General features: G+C 37.4%; 2 protein-coding genes across 2 annotated transcripts; both read left to right on the plus strand.

Annotated features, from left to right (window-relative positions):
* The first annotated feature begins 4,454 nt into the window (after positions 1-4,454).
* On the plus strand, positions 4,455-5,396 carry LOC130845809 (olfactory receptor 4K13-like). The gene has a single exon (XM_057723564.1). It carries the CDS (start codon positions 4,455-4,457, stop codon positions 5,394-5,396), a length of 942 nt encoding a protein of 313 aa, XP_057579547.1.
* Positions 5,397-15,809: 10,413 nt separating this feature from the next.
* Positions 15,810-16,809, plus strand: LOC130846539 (olfactory receptor 4K17-like). The gene is given in 1 exon segment (XM_057724832.1): positions 15,810-16,809. A coding segment is annotated over 1 exon segment (954 nt). The 5' UTR covers positions 15,810-15,855.
* Positions 16,810-20,644: the final 3,835 nt, after the last annotated feature.

Genomic DNA, 20,644 nt, shown 5'->3' on the forward strand with positions numbered 1-20,644 from the left:
TGTTTTACCATGAAAGTTTTACTACAGTTCCCTCCATGATCTCCCTTTAATACTGCTGAGCCATCGTGAAGTTAAATATGATTGTGAAGGACTACATGAAATTCTAAATCTGCCAAACTCCACTACTTAATCATTTGTTGATTACAATTAATCATTTGTTGATTACTCTGGTGAAAGCCTCCTCTGCTTGTTCCAGCTCATAAGTGTGTGTCCTCTCTCTCTCTCTCTTCTTCCCTTATGTGGTAAAAGGAAATTTTTCTCTATGTTAAGAACTGAGTCTATAGTCTATGAATTTCCTTCTATGTCTTTCTCTGAGTGGAAACCGTTTAATTTTAATTGAATTAATGCATTCAATTATCAAATTATAAATATTCATATTGATAAAGTTAAATGAATAGAAGTATAGTTTTCTCATGTCCATGATCTATGATAGATCCATTTTCTATAAATTTGCTCACCTCTACCAACCAAAACACCTGCGTTAGTGCTTTTTCTGGAAAGCACTTATTAGAGAAAATCCACATGGCTATAGGTACACTTGGTGAATTCACAACCTACTTAAGTAATGAGAGAATAAGTCCTTGCTCTGAACTCTAGGGACAACTAACTAGCACGTTTATTGTAATAATTCCCTCTGGAGATTACTCTCCAGTCTGTATCTTATGTATATATTTCTTGTCCTTTTTTTTTTTTCTGACCAGGGAATTATTGTCATGTATATTCACAGAGATTAAAAAGAATCTCACTTTGTCTACATTTCTTTGAAGAGGCCACTCCTCAGCTAGAACTGGTAGGTTTAAATAGCAGTGCTAACAACATGTAGAAATTGTATACTTTAATAAAGAAGGAGACTTTGTACAAGAAACTTAGGAATGAATGAAAATTGTATTATTCTGATCATGAGGGCAATGGTAAAAGACAATTTAGGTCAGACAGCGTCTCTACAAATGTATCTAGTTTTAGTAAAAAAGTAGAGCCTATCTGTGACTGATAAATAAGTACCACTGACATTCCTGATCTGAGGGGTCAGTTTTATAATTTGAGTTTGTGTTTTTGGAAAATGAACTTGAGTTTGTTTAATCACTATAGGATAAAAAGACAAAATAATTTAGAATACGATAAAATAATGGAAAATTAGTTTCATCCTTGGCTATATTTAGCATCTGTGAGAAGTCTAAAATGTATCTAATAAAAATCTCATATCAAGAAAATGGAAAACATTGACTTATTTTATCTTATGTTAATTTACTTCTTTATGTTTTTACTTTCCTACATTGAATATTTATTTCAACTTAGAAAACACTTATGGAATGCTAAGTGATATAAGTGATTAATTTAAATAAATATTTAGCAAAAAATTTTCCCAAGTCTACATTTATTTTCTTGATTGAAGTTATGCAGACTTATATTCAATACAATTGCCTAATTATACTGCTAATATATTTGTTTTGGTGATTTTGTAACCCAAGGCCCATTTCCTATTTTTCTAAACCCACCACCCTTTTCTACCTACATTTATAACAAATACTTTATTTTGAACTTGATCAATATATGAGAACAAAGTCCTTTGGGAACTTGTAATGTTGGAGCTTTTTCTATCAAATGTACAAGCTTATTTTTTTTAATTAGGAAAATATTTATAATGGTTATTTTGGCAGCAAATCTGATTTTTCACACACGAAACATTTTTTTTGTGGTAAGTGAATATTACCTCTGGGTTATCTAATCCATACTTGGCTTAACACTCTGGTGTCAAGGAGTCATTAAGGAAAAAACCCTCAAGATCAATAGAAACATCACAGCTTTTTTTCTCTTATCAAAAGAACTGCCAGTTACATATTTCCACATACACTAGTTAAGTGCTTTTGTGAAAATGTATAGAAAAGACTTAATTACTGAATATAGACACATAATATTAAACATCCTACAATTTCCTTTCTTCAAAGAAGCACCACTGTTGGAAAAAAATGGAGTAATTTTTCTTCATTTAGTCAAGTGAATGGCACAGAAAGAGCTAGGCTCCCCAATCACAGGCACCCATCCCATTCTCAGAGAAGCTCCTGCTAGAGAGAAACCAAACCATGCCTCATTCAGTTTTCTTCAATTATTTTTCATTCCTTTTCAGTTCAATATTTCAATAATATATACACCACTCAAAAATTTAAATTTTTCATGTGAGTTTTAACTGTAACTCAAGTTAGGAAGACTTGTTTTCTTTTTCTGATTCCAACTTACTTTTACATGTGTCTGAGTAGAAAAGTAGGTATTTAAAAGATATTTCATGTTTGAGCATATGTACAAATTGTCATAATGAATGTTGCATCTATTATAACAGATTTGAGGCCATGTTTATGTACATGTAGCTGGATATATTTTATAAATATGCTTGTAAATTTTCAAAAAAGCCTAAATTAATATAGATAATTTTTGCTTTTAATTTTCAATTTTACATATCAACCTATAAAAAATTACTTTTATGAGACTCCTCAGGATTTTCTTCTGTTAGTATTGTGAGATTGAGGACAACAATTTCATAACTAATATGTAGACTCAATTTCTACATGAAATATAATACTAATGAAATATAATACTAATTGATGACAACAATTCTTTATAAAGAAGACAACTAGGCAATTTTATTTATATTTAATAATGAAAAATATTTTCATTAACACTAAGTCTTCTCTACCAAGTCTTCCCTAGTAAAATCCTTCTGTGGTCCTTACTGGTTTGAGTATCCTTACTATCACCAGAAAATGAAATAATGCTAAACATAAAATTTTGTGAATGCACATACATAATAGCACCTATGTGTACAATAAAATATACAAATATATTCCGATTACCCTTTAGAGTCTTATAACAATTTGGGAGGTTGAAGAGTAGGTATTGTTTTATTTTTATAGAAAAATAAATCAGTGTTCAAAAGACTTAAGAGGATATTTCCCTAGTAAATATTGAGGCCAGGACTAGAATTTGATTCTTAACTCTTGGTTCAGTTTTTGTTTTTGTTTTTTAATTCTGATGGTTGGGCTAAACAATAACTTCTGAATATTTCATGAATGATAAAGAAAAAAAAAAGGGAAATTCAGAGTAGATTTTCTGCATTCTGTCCTGGTACTCCAGAACAAGAACTTGGTATGAGTGTCTGTGTGTTTTTGTGTGCTTTTGTGTGATTCTGCATCCGTGTCCATGTGGTTGGAATGTTTCATTAATAGTCTTTTTAAAAGAAGAAAAGAAAAAACAAAAACAGAAAGCTGGGACCAAAAGATCTAAATCAAAGTGAAAAAGTAGACAAAAGTGAGTGTCAGCTCATTGTGGGAAAACAAACAGAGTACAACTATCAAAGATGTATGAGCCAGGAATTATCAAGAGTCAGTCTGGACACAAGTGTGAAAACTCAGAGGAAAGCAAAAGTTACAAAAAGGTAAGCATTTAGGAGCCAAGGGAACACAAATACTACTTGGAAAATATTTGGTGGTCGTTTAGAGACCATCTACACACAGAACGCAAAGGGACAAGAAAGAAAACTCCAGCCTGGAACCCAGCAACAATAGATTGTGGGAAATAGGCAAAAAGTAGAGATCAAGAATTATATTCAGGAAACAAACTATGAGATACAGAACACTATTGAAAAAAAAAGAAAAAAGAAAAAAAAAAAGAAGAAAGGAAGGGAGGGAAAGAGGGAAGGAGAAAGAGAGAAGAAAAGGAAGGAAGAAAGAAACCTGGACACTGAGAAATATTTATGTTCTTGTGCAGAAACTTCCTAGGAAGCTTAGAAAGCTTTATTATAATTTGGGGGAGGTAAGAACATATGACAGACTATAATCAGTTTAAAGCTTCAGGAATAAGTGAAATCACTGGTATATATTTTTGGGATAAAAGGGAAGGGTGAGAATATAGTATAGCTGATAGAAGAAAGTACCATAATTTGCTGAGTGGGTATATAACTCAACTCATATGAACATATCTGAATATTTCAAATTAGGGAGGTGAAACGGTAAAAGTTTGAATACTAGGTGCCAAAAAGTTACACGACTATATTCCAATCCACTTGAAATAACTTATGACCAAAAACCATTTGATTCTTTTACTCATTGACCCATTGAACTCATGGTTCATGAATTCACAAACTCATAATAGAAACAACACATGAATGTGGAGACAAAAATCTATGCCTGCAAGCTATAATTACAAAATTTTACAATAAATGTCCCATCTTCTGTGCCTTTCTGTCTGAAAATACGTGCAGTAATGTGAATATATATACAAGTAATGTGCTTGCATTAATCAATTAAAATGTATATTTCAGAAATGTCCATTCTTCTCTTTTTCTATAGGAATCAAATACTACTTTCTGTGTGTCCATACGTACAAAATGATCACAGATTAAATTATCACTTTTTCCAGATTATCTTCATCTAAAGACTTTTGAAAACTCCTACATATACTAGATGAAAATGATGAATAGCTCAATGATATCTGAGTTTGTTTTGTTAGGACTCGCCAACTCTTGGGAACTTGAAATTTTCTTTTTTATCATATTTTTGTTGGCCTATGCAGCAATTATGGCAGGAAACCTTCTCATTGTGGTCACCGTAACATTTGACTCTCATCTGCACTGCACACCAATGTACTTCCTCCTTGGAAATCTCTCATTTCTTGATATGTCTATTTCTACAATCACAACCCCTAAGATGGTCGCAGATTTTCTCAGGGAGAATAAAACTATTTCTCTGTGGGGCTGTATGGCTCAGATGTTCTTCCTTCACTTTTTAGGGGGTAGTGAGATGACTCTTCTCATAGTTATGGCTGTTGATCGGTACACTGCAATATGCAAACCTCTTCACTACACAGCCATCGTGAACCGCTGGGTACTCACAGGCTCCGTGCTGCTGTCATGGGCTGTTGGTCTTGTGCATACAATGAGCCAGATGGTTTTTACTATCACCTTGCCCTTCTGTGGCCCCAACATAGTGGACAATATTTTCTGTGACCTTCCCCTAGTTCTAAAGCTTGCCTGCACTGAGACCTATATTCTGGAGTTGCTAGTGATTGCTGACAGTGGACTGTTGTCCTTCATCTGCTTCACACTCTTGCTCATTTCCTACACTGTCATTCTGGTAACTGTCCGACGTCGGTCCTCTGATGCTCTCTCCAAGGCTCTATCCACACTGTCTGCTCATATTACTGTGGTCACTTTGTTCTTTGGGCCATGTATCTTCACTTATGCTTGGCCATTTAGTAGCTTTTCAGTGGATAAGTTTCTTTCTGTGTTTTATTCAGTTATCACACCCTTGCTGAACCCCATTATTTACACTCTGAGGAATCAGGAGATGAAAACAGCCATGAGTAGACTGAGGGTCCAACATGTGAGTCCCAGGCAGATCTTCTAGGCAACAACCATGATGAGGAAGGTTTCTACAGCAAAACTCATATGTAGTACATCTCAGAATAAGTTGGTATTAGTTTGCTTTGCTGGTAGATGTTTTTAAATATTCATAATGTATATTAAAACTACCAAATGTGCCATCATTACATCTCTATGACATATTTGGTTTTATTGAAAGAATACTTATTAATTGAAATTCAACTCAGTTGGGGTTAATTTTTTAAATGTAATAAAGAATTAAATAGAAAAAACTGGCTCACTAACTATAGTTGGAAACCCAGAAATGTTTAAGACTAAACTTTATTAAATAAAGAGAAATCAAATATGAATTTGTCTATTTTTAGATTCAGAATGAGAGCTCTTTCAGCTAATTTCTCCAGTTGACTAAATGTGCATGAAAAAGCATTAACCAGAATCACACGCACACACACACGTAAACTTACATTTTTGTGGATACTCATATGTGTAAGAATTATTACTTTTTTGACAAGGCAAGCAGGCTAGTTTCTGTAAGTAGATAGATCCAAATAATAACTGTCAACTGCTGGCAAGAAGCACATATTCATTTCTTAAGAAAATAGAAATTCCACCAGACACCTAAGTTATACACAGTTCATTTTACCTGATTCCATCTTTAATGGTTGTATTCACAATTGTTCTCATATATCAAGAATCAAGTAAGAGCATTTCTATGTCAGCCCACATAGACAAGGAATAAATAAAGAAGCCTCTCTATATTCAATTATTCACTTCACAACAAAACAGAAGGTGTTTATGCTACTTATATTGCATAAAGTGTGCTAAGTTACAAAGTTTGATATATGGCTCATGGGCATTAGAATACAAAGACATTTTATGACCTCTTTGGTATCAAATTCAAATGCTCTGCTTTTCCCCATTCAGTGATCCATCTATAGGCTTCTATCAAACATTTTTTTCTTCATTGCCTGTAAACAGTACGTGTATATACTAATTATAGGCTGAAGGGTGCTTTAAAAGTGAATCTCTAACCATGTGCATGACATACTTTAGACAAAATTTTTAATTTAAAAAATGCTTTTAGGAGGGTAGGAACTAGGTCACTAGACATATTTCTATCTTTCTTATGAACTATTTCAATTGTAGACTTTAGTGTAAACACTGATATAAAATAACGTGGTTTTGTCAAATTTTTAACATTTTGCCTCATTTATTTCAGATTCTCTTTTACTACAAAAGTGGATTATTAGAAATAATAAAGACCCCTAAGTAACCCTCCACATCCAATTATTTTATCATAGCAATGATAAATATCATTAACTCCATAAGTCTCATTCCTTTGTATATTTTAAAAATTATTTTCTCATTTTTCATACTTTGTGCAAAAATACATTCTGTATAGTTTTAACTTGATATAAATGGTATCTACATAAATGCCGTTATTCTAAAATTTATTTTTTCACTCAATTTAATGTTTTAAAGATTCATCTGTTTAAATATATGCTGCCCTAGTTCATTTTTTTTAATGTGGTTAAAAAATATAACATCTCGTGACTTCCATGGTGGCACAGTGGTTAAGAATCCGTCTGCTGATGCAGGAGACACAGGTTTAATCCCTTGTCCATGAAGATCCCACATGCCGTGGAGCAATTAAGCCTGTGCACCACAACTACTGAGCCTATGCACCACAAATACTGAAGCCCATGCGCCCTAGAGCCCACGCGCACAACTACTGACCTTATGTGCCACAACTACTGAAGCCGTGCTCTAGGCCCACATGCTGCAACTACTGAGTCCAAGTGCTGCAGCTACTGAAGCCCGTGTGCCTAGAGCCTGTGCTCCGCAACAAGAGAAGGTGCCGCAATGAGAACCCCGCTCACCGCTACAGAGTACCCCCACTCATCACAACTAGAGAAAGCCCACATGCAGCAACGAACACCCAAAGCAGCCAAAAAATAAAATATAACACTTTAATAATTTTTAAATGTATAATAATGTTAAATATATTCACCTTGTGAAAGAGATCTCAAGAACATTTTCATATTGCAAAATTGAAACTCTATGCTCATTGTAAAAGTGCCCTTTTCACCTCCCCCATTCCCTGGCAACCACCAGTCTCCTTTCTGTTTCTAAGGGTTTGAGTACTTTAGACGCCACATATAAGTGAATCATGCAGTATTTGTCTTTTTGGGACTGCCTTATTTCACTTAGCATACTGTCCTCAAAGTTGAGCCATGTTGCAGCGTATGATGGGATTTCCTTCTGTTTTAATGCTCAATACCATTCCATTGTATGTATAGACCACATTTTCTTTATCCAGTCATTCAGCAATGGATGTTTAGGTTGCTTCCACCCCTTGGCTGTTGTGAATAGTTCTGCAATAAACACAGGTGTGCAAATATCTCCTCAATATCCTGCCTTAAATTGCTGTATCATATGGTAATCCTATTTTTAATTTTTGAGGAAACTCCATACTGTTTTCCAGAAAGGTTGTAACATATAATATTCCCACTAACAATGCAAAGGCTTCCCATTTCTCTGCATCTCTACATCCTTACCAGCACTTGTTATTTATTGGTTTTTGGTCTTGTTTTGATAGTGGCCATCCTAACAGATGAGAATTAATATCTTACCGTTGTTTTGATTTGCATTTTCCTGATGACTAGAGATGAACATTTTTTTCACATGCTTGCTGACTATTGTATATTTTCTTTGAACAAATATTTATTCAAGTCCTTTGCCCATTTTCCATTGGGTTATTTGGTTTTATATTGTTAATTTGTAGTGTTCTTTATATATTCTATACAATAACTCCTTATCAGATATATGATTTGCAAATATTTTCTTCCATTCTGTAATTTGATTTTCACTCTGTTATTATTTCCTTTGCTATACAGAAGTTTTTAACTTTGATGTAACCCCCTTCGTCTGATTTTTGCTTTTGCTGCCTGTGCTTTTGATGTCATATCCAACAAATAATTGTCAAATCCAACATCTTGAAAATTTTCTCATATGTTTTCTTCAAGTTTTGTAGTGTCAGGTCCTACATTTAAGTATTTAACTCATTTTGATTTAACTTCTGTATATGGTGAAAGGTAAAAATCCAACATCATCTTCTGTGGATATCTAGCTTTCTCACACCACTTGGATTTAGTTTATTCATTTTAATGGCTACAGAGCCTTCTATTTTATGGGTGTTCTAACATTTATTTACCTCTCCTCTTGGGAAAAATTTAGACTTATCCAATTATTTACTGTTATAAATAAATGTCTCAATTGAATACATATATATATATACATACAAACATATATGCATATGTATATATAGATTACATGTGCACTTCTTTTCTAGGATAATTTTTCTAGGATATTTACCTAGAACTGGAAGTGCTGACTTGTAAGGTATAAACATTCTAACTTTACTAGAAATTACAAAATTTCTTCCAAAGTTGTAGATGTTTATACTCTATGAAGGGTCCTAATTTCTCCATGACTTATCAATATAGGGTTTTGTAAATTGTTGTGGGTTTTTTTTCCCATTTAGTGCAATATTACTCAGACATAACAAAGAATAAAATCTTGCCATTTGAAACAACATAGATGGACTTAGAGAGTATTATGCTAAGTGAAAGAAGTCAGAGAAAGACAAGAACCATGTGATTTCGCTTAAATGTGGAATCTAAAAACAAGACAAAGGAACAAATAAAACAAAACAGAAACAGACTCATAGATACAGAGAATAAACTGGTGGTTGCTAGAGGGGAGATGTGTGGTGTTGGGTGAAATAAGCGAAGGAGTTAAAAGGTACCAACTTCCAGTTATGAAATAAATCACAGGGATGCAATGTACAGCAAAGGGAATATAGTTATTAATATTGTATTAACTTTGTATGATAACAGATGGTTACTGGACTTATCATGGTGATAAATTTTTAATGAATATAAATGTCAAATCGCTATGTTACACACCTGGAATTAATATAATATTATGTGTCAATTATACTTAAATTTAAAAAAAGTGTTTGAACATCTTCACATTTTGATGATAATCCTATCAGAGTAACTGTGCCTTGCCAATAAAGATTTTTTTTTTAAAAAGGCTACATTTCCCAACCAACTTCACTGCCAAGGTACAGATATACGACTTAACTTCCTCCCATTTGATATATTTCTCTGTTGGGTATTTTTATTTGAAAATGAGTCATATAACTAAGGAAACTGGAAATAGTAATTCATTTTGCTGGCACCAGTAGAACAAAGGTTGTTTAATCTGATTATTTCACAATGAAAACATAATTTCATTAGTGATCTCACAGCCACCTGAAGACAAGAGAAGAAAGCAAGACACCAGCTCTAAAAACGTTTCCAATCTCCCTAGTGGATCTAACTTCATCTTTCATGCCAAACTATCATTGTGCTAAAAGATCAACCATGATAAAGCACTTTTCTGAAGCACTATACCCACAACAGACAGAGTTCCCATTAGAATCACCCACTGAGGATTCCCAAGACTTTCTAGCATTTATTGGACACAACCTAGTGCTAATGAAAACTATGTTAGGAAGTCTCCAGGTTGGAGTTTATATACCTTGGTAACCTGCTCCTTCTTATGGGACTATGAATTCAGAAGCCTCCTGACCCTGGCCATCTAGATATTTTCCTGCCTGAACTCTGTCTGTAACTGCTTCTGAACTGGTAAGCAGAAGAGACATTGCAGGCATAATAAAGTCAATGCATTTGCCTGTTACAGCTCACACAAAATAGCCATTGTTAACTGAATTTTACTAATCTGGCATGAAAAGGCACAGTCTCAGGTTTGGGAAAATGTGTCAGAGATTCTCGAAAATGGGCCAGAAAGAATTAAACTCAGAGTTAAGGAATATAAGTGAGATGATTTATTTGAAGTTCCTAATACAGAGTCGGGCAAATAGCAGAACCTCAAAAACTGATTGTATTTTATTGACATCCAGGGAAGAATTTTGAATCTGTTGTACAGGCACTTTGTTAGGTGCTAAGGGGACAATGATAAATTAATAAAAGAATTCATAATCTTGGAAGGAAGACAGAAATATATTAAAAAAAAAACCCATATTTTAAGTTATAAGAGCAGTGCTATAGGGGCACAGAGAAGAGAAACTTTAATTCTGACTCAACTTGTTACAAAAAGATCCACTGATACATTATTTGATTTTAGGCATTGAGAGTGAACAGAAGGAATTAGAAAGTCAAGAGGGTTCGTTTATGTAGATGTATGCATTTCTTCTTACTAGGGAGTTAAATCTCTTGAAACCTTCCATTCTAGAAGCTTTTGGGAAGAGAGTTAGGCTGCTGCTAAACTAAAATCATTAAAACAAACAGACAACTCTTAGCAACCCATGCTAATTTAAGAGCATCGGAGCATTTTTATGCCCAAACAGGGAGCTGTATTAGACATTTTATTCTGCTGTTGTTGCTCAGGCTCCAAACAATTCTAGGAAAGGAACCACAAGAGCTAGAGTTGCTGATCTTTGGTCTCTTGCAGAGAGGCTGGGAAGAATAAAGAAGAGCTTAGAAAATATAAATATGTGTTAGACAAAAAGTACAGACCTGTCCTGTACAATCCTTAGAAGCTGCATAAACCCCAGTAATGATGGAATCACTTGGGTTCAGCTTTTACTCCAGTAGCCCCACCTACAGTTACCTCTTTTCTCTTTGCCTGGGGCTCCCTTTTATTGTGTGATATACTCAACAACCTTGTGCAATTCTTCTCTCCAATGGGAAGGGCAAAAATGCAATACTAGCTTTCTCTTCATTGTAAATCAGACTGGTAAACAAGGGAAAGAAATGAAGCTCTGGAAGGGCTGGAAGGAAGGAAACCAATTCGGACCTTACTATTTATACAAGTAGTGAGGAAGGCAATGGGAGGTAAGGATTCGATAAAAGGGTCATAATGTTTGTAGTTTTGTGCATGGGTGGGGTGGGGAGATGGAGAAGCCCTAGTGAGCAAAGGGATTGAAGAACCCTGAAAGCTGACAGTGAATTGCAGAAATGAAGTGTTAGCCCCTCCCTTTAAAAGAATCACATTAAAAAACATATATTCTTGAGGAGCTAAACAGTTTCATCTAAACTGACCGGAATCAGAGGGCAGAGTCAGAGCCCCTACTTCACAAAGCTATCCAGAAAGGACATTTGATGAGGAAAGTAGACTCATTTTTTGTTTGTTTGTTTTTGTTTTTTTTAAGCTCTTTATTGGAATATAATTGCTTTACACTATTGTGCCAGTTTTTGAGGTACACCAAAGTGAATCAGCTGTATTTATACATATATCCCCATATCCCCTCCCTCCCGTGACTCCCTCCCACCCTTCCTATTCCACCCCTCTAAGTCATCACCCATCATCGAGTTCATCTCCCTGCATTACGCAGAAACTGACCACTAGCTATCTATTTTACATTTGGTAGTGTATGTTTGTCAATGTTACTCTCTCACTTCATCACAGCTTCCCCTTCACCCTCCACCCCGTGTCATCAAGTCTGTTCTCTACATCTGAATCTTTATTCTTGCCCTGTCACTGGGTTCATCAGTACCATTTTTTTAGATTCCATATATATGAATGAGCATACGGTAATTGTTTTTCTCTTTCTGGCTTACTTCGCTCTGTATGACAGATTCTAGGTCCATCCACCTCACTACAAATAACTCAATTCCATTCCTTTTTATGGCTGAGTTCCATTGTATTCCATTGTATATATCTTCTTTAACCATTCATCTGTTGATGGGCATTTAGATTGCTTCCATGTCCTGGCTATTGTAAATAGTGCTGCAATGAACATTATGGTACATGTTTCTTTTTGGATTATGGTTTTCTCTGGGTATATGACCAGTAGTGGGATTTCTGGGTCATATGGTAGTTCTGTTTTTAGTTTTTTAAGGAATCTCCATACTGTTTTCCATAGTGGCTGTACCAATTTACGTTCCGACCAACAGTGTAGGAGGGTTCCTTTTTCTCTGCACCCTCTCCAGCATTTACAAGAATAGCACAAGTCATTAGCCTCTCTACCCAGAAATCTTTAGTTTCTGTTCCAGTGTTTACAGAGGACTGAAACACCTTCCAAAGGCAGGTGAGCAGAATGGATTCAGAGCGCCACGGATGTTACTGATAGCACAAAGCAGTGTGTTCAGAGTCACGGCAAGGGCCACAGAATCAGAAATCAGAAATGCACGAGTAGCTTAAGGCAAGACAAACTAGTTAAATGAAGCCTTAGCACCCAGACCAGCAACTAAAATAAACATGGAGATCAGCAACCTAAATTCAGAGAAGATCAAAGCAACAGCTCAGAGAAATAATTTTATCCCTAGAGAAAGTTTACAAAATTTTTCTGCTGCAGCAAGATACAGTAGGCCAAAGTAGGTGAGTTTTTTGTTCTGGCGTGAGAAGTATGCGGAAAGTGAGAGGCAACATCCTAACTTTGTCAGCTTTTCTGCTGAATTTCAAAGTATTTCAGATACTCTAAAAAGGTATGAAAACTTCCAAGTTCATGGCTGAAAATATAAATCCTATGATATAATGATGAAAAATTCTGAAGCTTCTATTATGTAAAACTGCTCTAGGCATGCAGGGGTTTTCAACTGTTGTCCAATGGTACTCTGATAAACCACTGAATTCAGATAAATGTCAAAAGTCTTTTTTTTTTCTGATACAGCTAATGATACACTGTCATCGTAAAGCCTAATGTACTATGCTTAGAGTAGAATATAACTTGTGAATAAGGAGAAAATAAGCATGGCATCATATCAATCCCATGCCAAAGGAAGATCACATATAAACCAGGTCATGCAAGAATTTTGCCTGAGGGAAACAGACACTTCTACTCAAACAGCAACTACAGTACGAAAAATGCCTGCCTGTACTAGCGTGATAACAGTGTAAGTTTTCCAATTATCCAACACTTTCTTTTTTAAATAGGTATTTACCTATGAATTCTACTAATCATATTATCAAAAATTACAGGATTTAAAAAATTCTAATGGTATGCACGAGTATGCTAAAGTTAAGTCTTAACTCTGTGGTTAAGGACACTTAACTTTGGTGTCACGAAGTCCTGAGTTTGAAATTCAGTCCTTAAATTTATCTGTGTAAACTTGAGGAAGTTCGTAATAGAAATAGTGGCAATAACTAACATTTCTGTGAGAACTGTATGCTAGAATCTGGGCCAAGTGCTTTTCACACATTATTTCAACTAAAATAGCCAACCTCTCTACATCTTAAATTTCTTACTTATTAAGTTTTGAGATATAATCACTCAGTGTCTAGTATAAAAAGTAATGGACAAGTAAGTTCCGAGATGGCACAGGAAAACTCGAGACTTAGCTGCTCTTCCCTCCCCCCTCTCCAATAAGTTCTATAATCTTTCCAGCTGCCACTTATTCCACCTGAAATACGAGGGTGAGTCAAAAATTATCCGCGCTCTGGTTATATTAAAACTTCTGTTGGCCACACTGTCTTATCAGCACTTTCTGTTCAAGGCTATCGTCTCCCCCGTCACCCCTATGCAGGTGTGAACATGTTACATTCCAGTTCATTTGCAACTGTGGTGTGAGCAAAAATGGATGCCCCACTTGTGATTTGCATGAAAGACGAGCAGCATACACTGATTTGGTTTCGCGGCCTGAGGGTGTGCATGTCCCTGCGCTTCTGCCCACACTGTCGACACTCTGCAAAACTTCATTTTGAGGTGTTAAAGCATCCTCCCTATAGTCTTGATCTGCCTCCATCAGACTTTCACCTGTTTGGTCCCCTGAAAGTAGCCTTATGAGGATGAAGATTCACTTCTGATGAAGTGAAGACAGCAGTGCATTTGTGGCTCACAGCTCAGCCTAAAACATTTTTGAATGAGGGAATATGAAGGCTTGTTGACAGATGGACAAAGTGTATTGAAAAGCAAGGAGATAATGTCGAAAAATGATGTATTTGCCTTTTGTAAAAGTTAACTCAAATAAATTCTACAGCCAGAGTGCGGATAATTTTTGACTTACCCTGGTACTTGCATTCATTAAGAATTTGCCCTGCTCCCCCTCCTCGTCTTCTACTCTATACAATCTCTCTCTGTTATAGCACCTGCCCCTAAAGCCGGCAAGATTGACCTCTGCTCCTTTGTTCCTGCTGTCTCCACACCTACAGGACTACTTGATCCTCCTCTTCCACTCCTTAACATCTCTTCTTTGTAAAGAGAATGACTTGTTGCATCAGCTTAGGAGTCAAATATGAACACATCATTTTTGTTGTATTCAATTAGTTATAATAGGAATTTCTGCCTATATTAGCCAATAGTCTAAATCTCAGTATTGAAGCCTCCCTTACTCTTGACTTATCCAAGAACTAAGGGGACTTAATAAATATGATCAGCCTGTTTCCAAGCATAAGACAAATAAAGCAATGCAATGGCCACCAGCCCAGCGGCTTTTGCTATTGCCACTCTGCCCTAACAGTTAAAACTTATCTTACACAAATAAAGAAGGACAAGTTGTAGTCTTGCTAACTCAAATCTCTATTGGTTTCAAAGTGGTGACTCATGCCTGGGCTTTAATGGTACAGGTAGTTTCTTCACATTCACCTGCTGAGCCACTTTTCAGATTGGCTTGGGATCCAAGGAGCCAGTCTCACTTATGCAATGCTCAAACGGCAGCCTCCTATAAAGATTTAGAACGCACAGCATCTTTCTTACTCCCTCTATAATATGCGGCCCTTCTTAGAACGTGATGAGGCTACTCAGAGACTCAGAATATTCATCCCTGCTGCTTAGCCACACCTGCCTTTGCAACTTACAGACCCTGTGAAACCTCTCTAGGAAAGGGGATTTCAGCCACAGCAGGCCATGCATGGTGACAATTACATTAGGAAAAATAGTTTCCGCCCAAAAGTCTTTCTAGAATTGTGAAGAGATCAGAAGCTCACTTAGGGATTGTTGGGAAAAACAGCAGTCTGGTTCACTCCAAACCCAACTGACTCACTTATCCAGAGCAGGTTTATATCTGCTGGATCACAGGCTCTTCAAAACTCTGGGACTGATTCAGAACCAAAATAGAATTTCTTAATGTAGTTATGGGCAGACAATATCTCCCAGATGAGTTCAAAATCTGAACTTTAAAGAGGTTGGGCCAAGCCCATCTGTCCTCCCAGGAACTCAGACTAAGTGATCTCATCTCCTATTAAAAATATAAAGTTCTGAAAATAATACTATTTCCTTTTACTTATGAAGACAAAGTATATGCCTCTGAGTTCATGAATTCGCTTAGAGGAACAAAGAAATATGAACAGGTTGTTACTTATAAGCTGGGGTTAGAAGTGAACAATTTAGACTCTATGTCCTCCTTCTTAGATGTAACAGAGAATAACACTAAATTTCAAAATCAAATGAGATTTGACCCAAAGGAATAAAAAAGCTTGGCAATCTCATGGTATTAGTGCTCCCTTCTTTCTCTCTACAGGTCGTCCAAGAACAAGCCATGCAATTGGAGACCATGGAACAACTAAATCAGTCGAAAGTGTCAGAACTTATTTTGCTGGGACTAACCAGTTCCCAGGATCTACAATTCCTTCTCTTTGTACTTTTCTCAGTTATCTATGTGGCCACTTTTTTGGGTAACCTTCTTATTGTGGTCACAGTGTTTTACATCCCAAACCTTAACACCCCCATGTACTTTCTCCTTGGGAACCTCTCCTTTGTAGATATGATACTTGCTTCATTTGTCAGCCCTAAGATAGTTGTGAACTTGATGAAAAAGCATAAGACCATTTACTTTGCTGAATGCTTCTCATAGATCTTTCTCCTTCACTCATTGGGTGGAGTTGAAATGGTTCTTTTGGTCTCCATGGCCTATGACAGATATGTGGCTATTTGTAAGCCACTACATTACATGATCATCATGAACAAGAAGGTGTGTGTTTTGCTAGTAGTGGCCTCATGGTTCTTAGGGTTCCTTCATTCAGGGTTTCAGATACCCTTCGTTGTGAACCTGCCTTTCTGTGGTTCCAATGCAGTGAACAGCATTTTCTGTGATCTCCCTCTGCTCACTAAGCTTGCCTGCATAGATACCTATATTGTACAGATAGTCATTGTTGCCAACAGTGGAATGATCTCTCTGAGCTGTTTCATCATTTCGCTTATTTCCTACAGTCGGATTCTCATAACCATTAGGAGCCACTCTTCTACTGGGCAGTCCAAAGCCCATTCCACTTTGACTGCTCACGTCACAGTGGTGATTCTTTTCTTTGGCCCATGCATCTTCATCTATACATGGTCCTTCAGCAACCACTCTGTGGATAAGTTTCTTGCTGTATTTTACACGATTATGACCCCTATCTTGAACCCAATTATCTACACTCTGCGAAACAAACAAATGAAGACAGCCATGAAGAAACTCTGGAGTGTTTTTGTGAATTCTAGAGATGATACTTAAATTAAAAATACAGTACAGACAGAAGCAGGGTATTTTTAAAGTTTTTAAAGGTTTCCTTTCAAAAGTTATTATAGATCCATACAAAATAAGTCAAGTAAAACACGGCAAAATTATAAATATCACACATTCAAGAATATTTTTAATGTAGTACCAACAAAAAAATAACTAAATAGCTTTAGATATTTTAAAGGATGCTGACTGAATTATAAAAATGTTCAATTAAAAACTCACTTGCATTTAAGAGGAGTTGGCAAATACATGCTTTAACAAGGCATTACAGTGGTATTGATTGAAAGGGAAAATAAAGTGAATCTTCAGAGGATTTGTCACAGAAAGTCTGTACAATCTGTCACAGAATGGTTTGGTGCTTATTGTGGGCACAAGGTTGGTTCTCTGTCTTAAAGTCTGAGTCTGTACTCACATGTGGTGCCTCCTACGAAAACAGTAACTGAATTTCAGTATCTACTCACACTATCAAAGTACACTCATTTTTCTCTTTGCCTCCAAAATGAGTTTTTGCAGATGCCTTTAAGGCTGCTAATATTATTAAATCTTACTCACATCTTCCTACCCCAAAGTTTCTCAATATCAGAAACTATGCCCCTGACTCCAAAAATAAGTTTATGAAATTCAGCAAAATACCTGATGTTTTTCCTTGACAGTGATTTGAATTTAAAATATGATATTTAATAACAAATTACGCGGCATGGGAAGACACGGAGATCGCATCTTCCCACAAATAGAACAGTTTCCGGAGGCCGGTGGGGGACCTGAGGCCCAAGTAGACCGCAGGAACCCCGGAGCAGCTGGGTAGGACCTGGGGGAAGTCAGGAGGGCAGGGAAGGGGAAGCCTGACGGGACCAGCTCCCCTGGGGGGTGGCTGGGTGAGGGGGGAGGTTCCCACCTGGAAGGACCGTTGGGGTGGGGGAGATAAGGGAAACCGCAACTGGGTTTCTCCTGCCCAGGAGGCCAGGAGGCCTGCTGAGCTCCCTGGCTTGGGGGCCTGCTGGGCTCCCCAGCGGGGTCCTCCACCCTCCAGGGCCCTCTCCGGGCTGCCTGGGTCCTGGGGATGTGGGAAGGAGGGAGGAGGGGCGAGGAGGTAGAGAGGTGGACAGGAGGGGGTGGGGGCTTTGAGATTGGGGGACAGGGAGGCGAGAGGGCGTTTCGGCTGCCGCCTTGGCCAGGGAGGCTGACTGGGCTCCCAGGCCTGGTCCTTCCCTCTCTGCACCGCTTCCTGCTGCTTGGAACCTAGCAGAGTGGGGGAGAGGAAGAGAGGCAGACAGGGACCCTACCAGACTGGGAGATTTGGGGAAGTGCCGCAGGCATTACCCTAGCCCACTTGGCCCTGGGAAGCCTGTTGGGCGTCAGAGTCTGGTCTCCTGCCTTTCAGTGCCCCCTGCAGCTGTGAGGGTTCTAGGGGAATAGGAGAGAGGGGGTGGGAAAGAAGAGAACACAAGAGGGAGGGACCTTCTGAGACTGGAGGACTAGGGGAGGGGCCTAGCATTTCTCCCACCAACTTGGGCCCAGGGAGCCCGCTGGATACCTTGACCTGGTCCTTTGCTCCCAGCACCACAGGCATTCTTGGGCCCCTCTGCCTCATTGGGCCTAGGCCCCATTCCCCATCACCCCCAGGGCCTTTTCTATATGTAGGCCTTGCCAAATGCCTAACATCCCCCCCCCCCCCCCATCTCCGCCCTTGTCTAAGCCCCGTCCCCACAGCCAAGGCCTTTTCTGGATTTTTTTTTTCTTTTTTCTTTTTCTTTTTCTTTTTTTTCCCACCTCCTAACTTAGGCTATTGCAGTTCTTTTACTTTCCAGTTATTGCTCCATCTTTCTTTTTTTAATTTTTTCTTACACGTCTGTTAGTTTCCTATTATTGTACTTTTTATTTTGCTATTGTTCTGCTGTTCTCCAACTTTTTTTTCTAATTTATTTTAGTTTTCCTTGCTCCACACAGGTTGTGGGATCTTGATACACAAGCCCAGTGTCAGGCCTGAGCTCCTGAGGTTGGACCTCTGAGTCCAAAACATGGACTAACAGGGAAACCCAGTTCCCAGGGAATATTCTTTACCGTGAGGTCTCCCAGAGGTTCTCAACTCAACACCAAGACCCAGTTATACTCAACAGCCTACAAACATCAGTGCTTGAAAACTCAGGCCAAACACCCAGTGGGACAGGAACACAATCCCACCCATCCAAAGTGGGGGGAAAATGAAATGACAATAAAATATGTCACAGATGAAGGAAAAAGGTAAAATTACCCAAGACCAAATAAATAAAGAGGAAATAGGAAAATTGCCTGAAAAAGAATTTAGATTAATGATAGTAAAGATGATCCAAAATCTCGATAACAAAATAGAGAAAATACAAGAAACAGTTAATAAGGACTCAGAAGAACTAAAGAGCAAACAAACAGTAATAGATAAAAAAATAACCAAAATTAAAAGTACTTTAGATGCTATAAACAGCAGAATAACTGAGGCAGAAGAATGAATAAGTGAACTGGAAGATAGAATGGGGGAAATAACTGCCACAGAGCAGGAAAAAGAAAAAAGAATAAAAAGAATGGAAGACAGTCTCAGAGACCTTGGTGACAACATTAAGCGCACCAACATTTGAATCATAGGCATCCCAGAAGAAGAAGAAAACAAGAAAGGGTCTGAGAAAATATTTGAAGAGGTTCTAGTGGAAAACTTCCCCAACATGGGAAAGGAAATAATTAACCAAGTCCAAGAAGCGCAGAGAGTTCCATACAGAATAAACCCAAGGAGAAATACACCAAGGCACATATTAATCAAACTAACAACAATAAACACAAAGAAAAAATATTAAAAGCAGCAAGAGAAAAGCAACAAATAACATATAAGGGAAAACCCATAAGGATAACAGCTGCTCTTTCTGCAGAAACTCTGCAGGCCAGAAGGGAGTGGCAGGATATCCTGAAAGTCCTGAGAGAGAAAAACCTACAGCCAAGAATACTCTACCCAGCAAGAATCTCATTCAGATTTGAGGGAGAAATCAAAAGCTTTCCAGACAAGCAAAAGTTAAGAGAATTCAGCACCACCAAACCAGCCTTACAACAATTGCTAAAGGAACTTTTCTAAGCAGGAAACACAAGAGAAAGAAAAGACCTACAGAAAAAAACCCAGAACAATTAAGAAAATGGTAATAGGAACACACATGTCAATAATCACCCTAAATGTAAATGGATTATATGCTCCAACCAAAAGATACAGACTGGTTGAATAGATACAAAAACAAGACCCTTACATATTCTGCCTACAGGAAATGTACTTCAGACCAAGGGACACATATAGACTGAAAGTAAGGGGATGGAAAAAGGTATTCCATGCACATGGAAGTCAAAGGAAAGCTGGAGTAGCAATACACATATCAGACACATTAGACTTGAAAGTAAAGACTATTAAAAGAGACAAGGAAGGACACTACATAATGATCAAGGGATCCATCCAAGAAAAACATATAACAATTGTAAATATCTATGCCCCCAACATAGGAGCACCTCAATACATAAGGCAAATGCTAAAAGCCATAAAAGGGGACAGCGATAGTAACACAATAATAGTAGGAGACTTAATACTCCACTTACATCAATGGACAGATCATCCAAAAAGAAAATAAATAAAGACACACAAGCTTTAAGTGACACACTAGACCATCTCGACTTAATTGATATTTGTAGGAGATTCCATCCAAAAAGTACAGAATACACTTTCTTCACAAGTGCACACGGAACATTCTCCAGGATAGATCAAATCTTGGGTCACAAATCAAGCCTTGGTAAATTCAAAAAAATTGAGGTCGTATCAAGCATT

The sequence above is a fragment of the Hippopotamus amphibius genome, chromosome 2 (assembly GCF_030028045.1).
Source record: "Hippopotamus amphibius kiboko isolate mHipAmp2 chromosome 2, mHipAmp2.hap2, whole genome shotgun sequence".
Classification (NCBI taxonomy): Eukaryota; Metazoa; Chordata; class Mammalia; order Artiodactyla; family Hippopotamidae; genus Hippopotamus; species Hippopotamus amphibius.

What these genes read in the sequence shown, in the direction of transcription:
- LOC130845809 (XM_057723564.1), top strand. Translation starts at nt 4,455, where the DNA reads ATGAAAATGATGAATAGCTCAATGATATCTGAGTTTGTTTTGTTAGGA.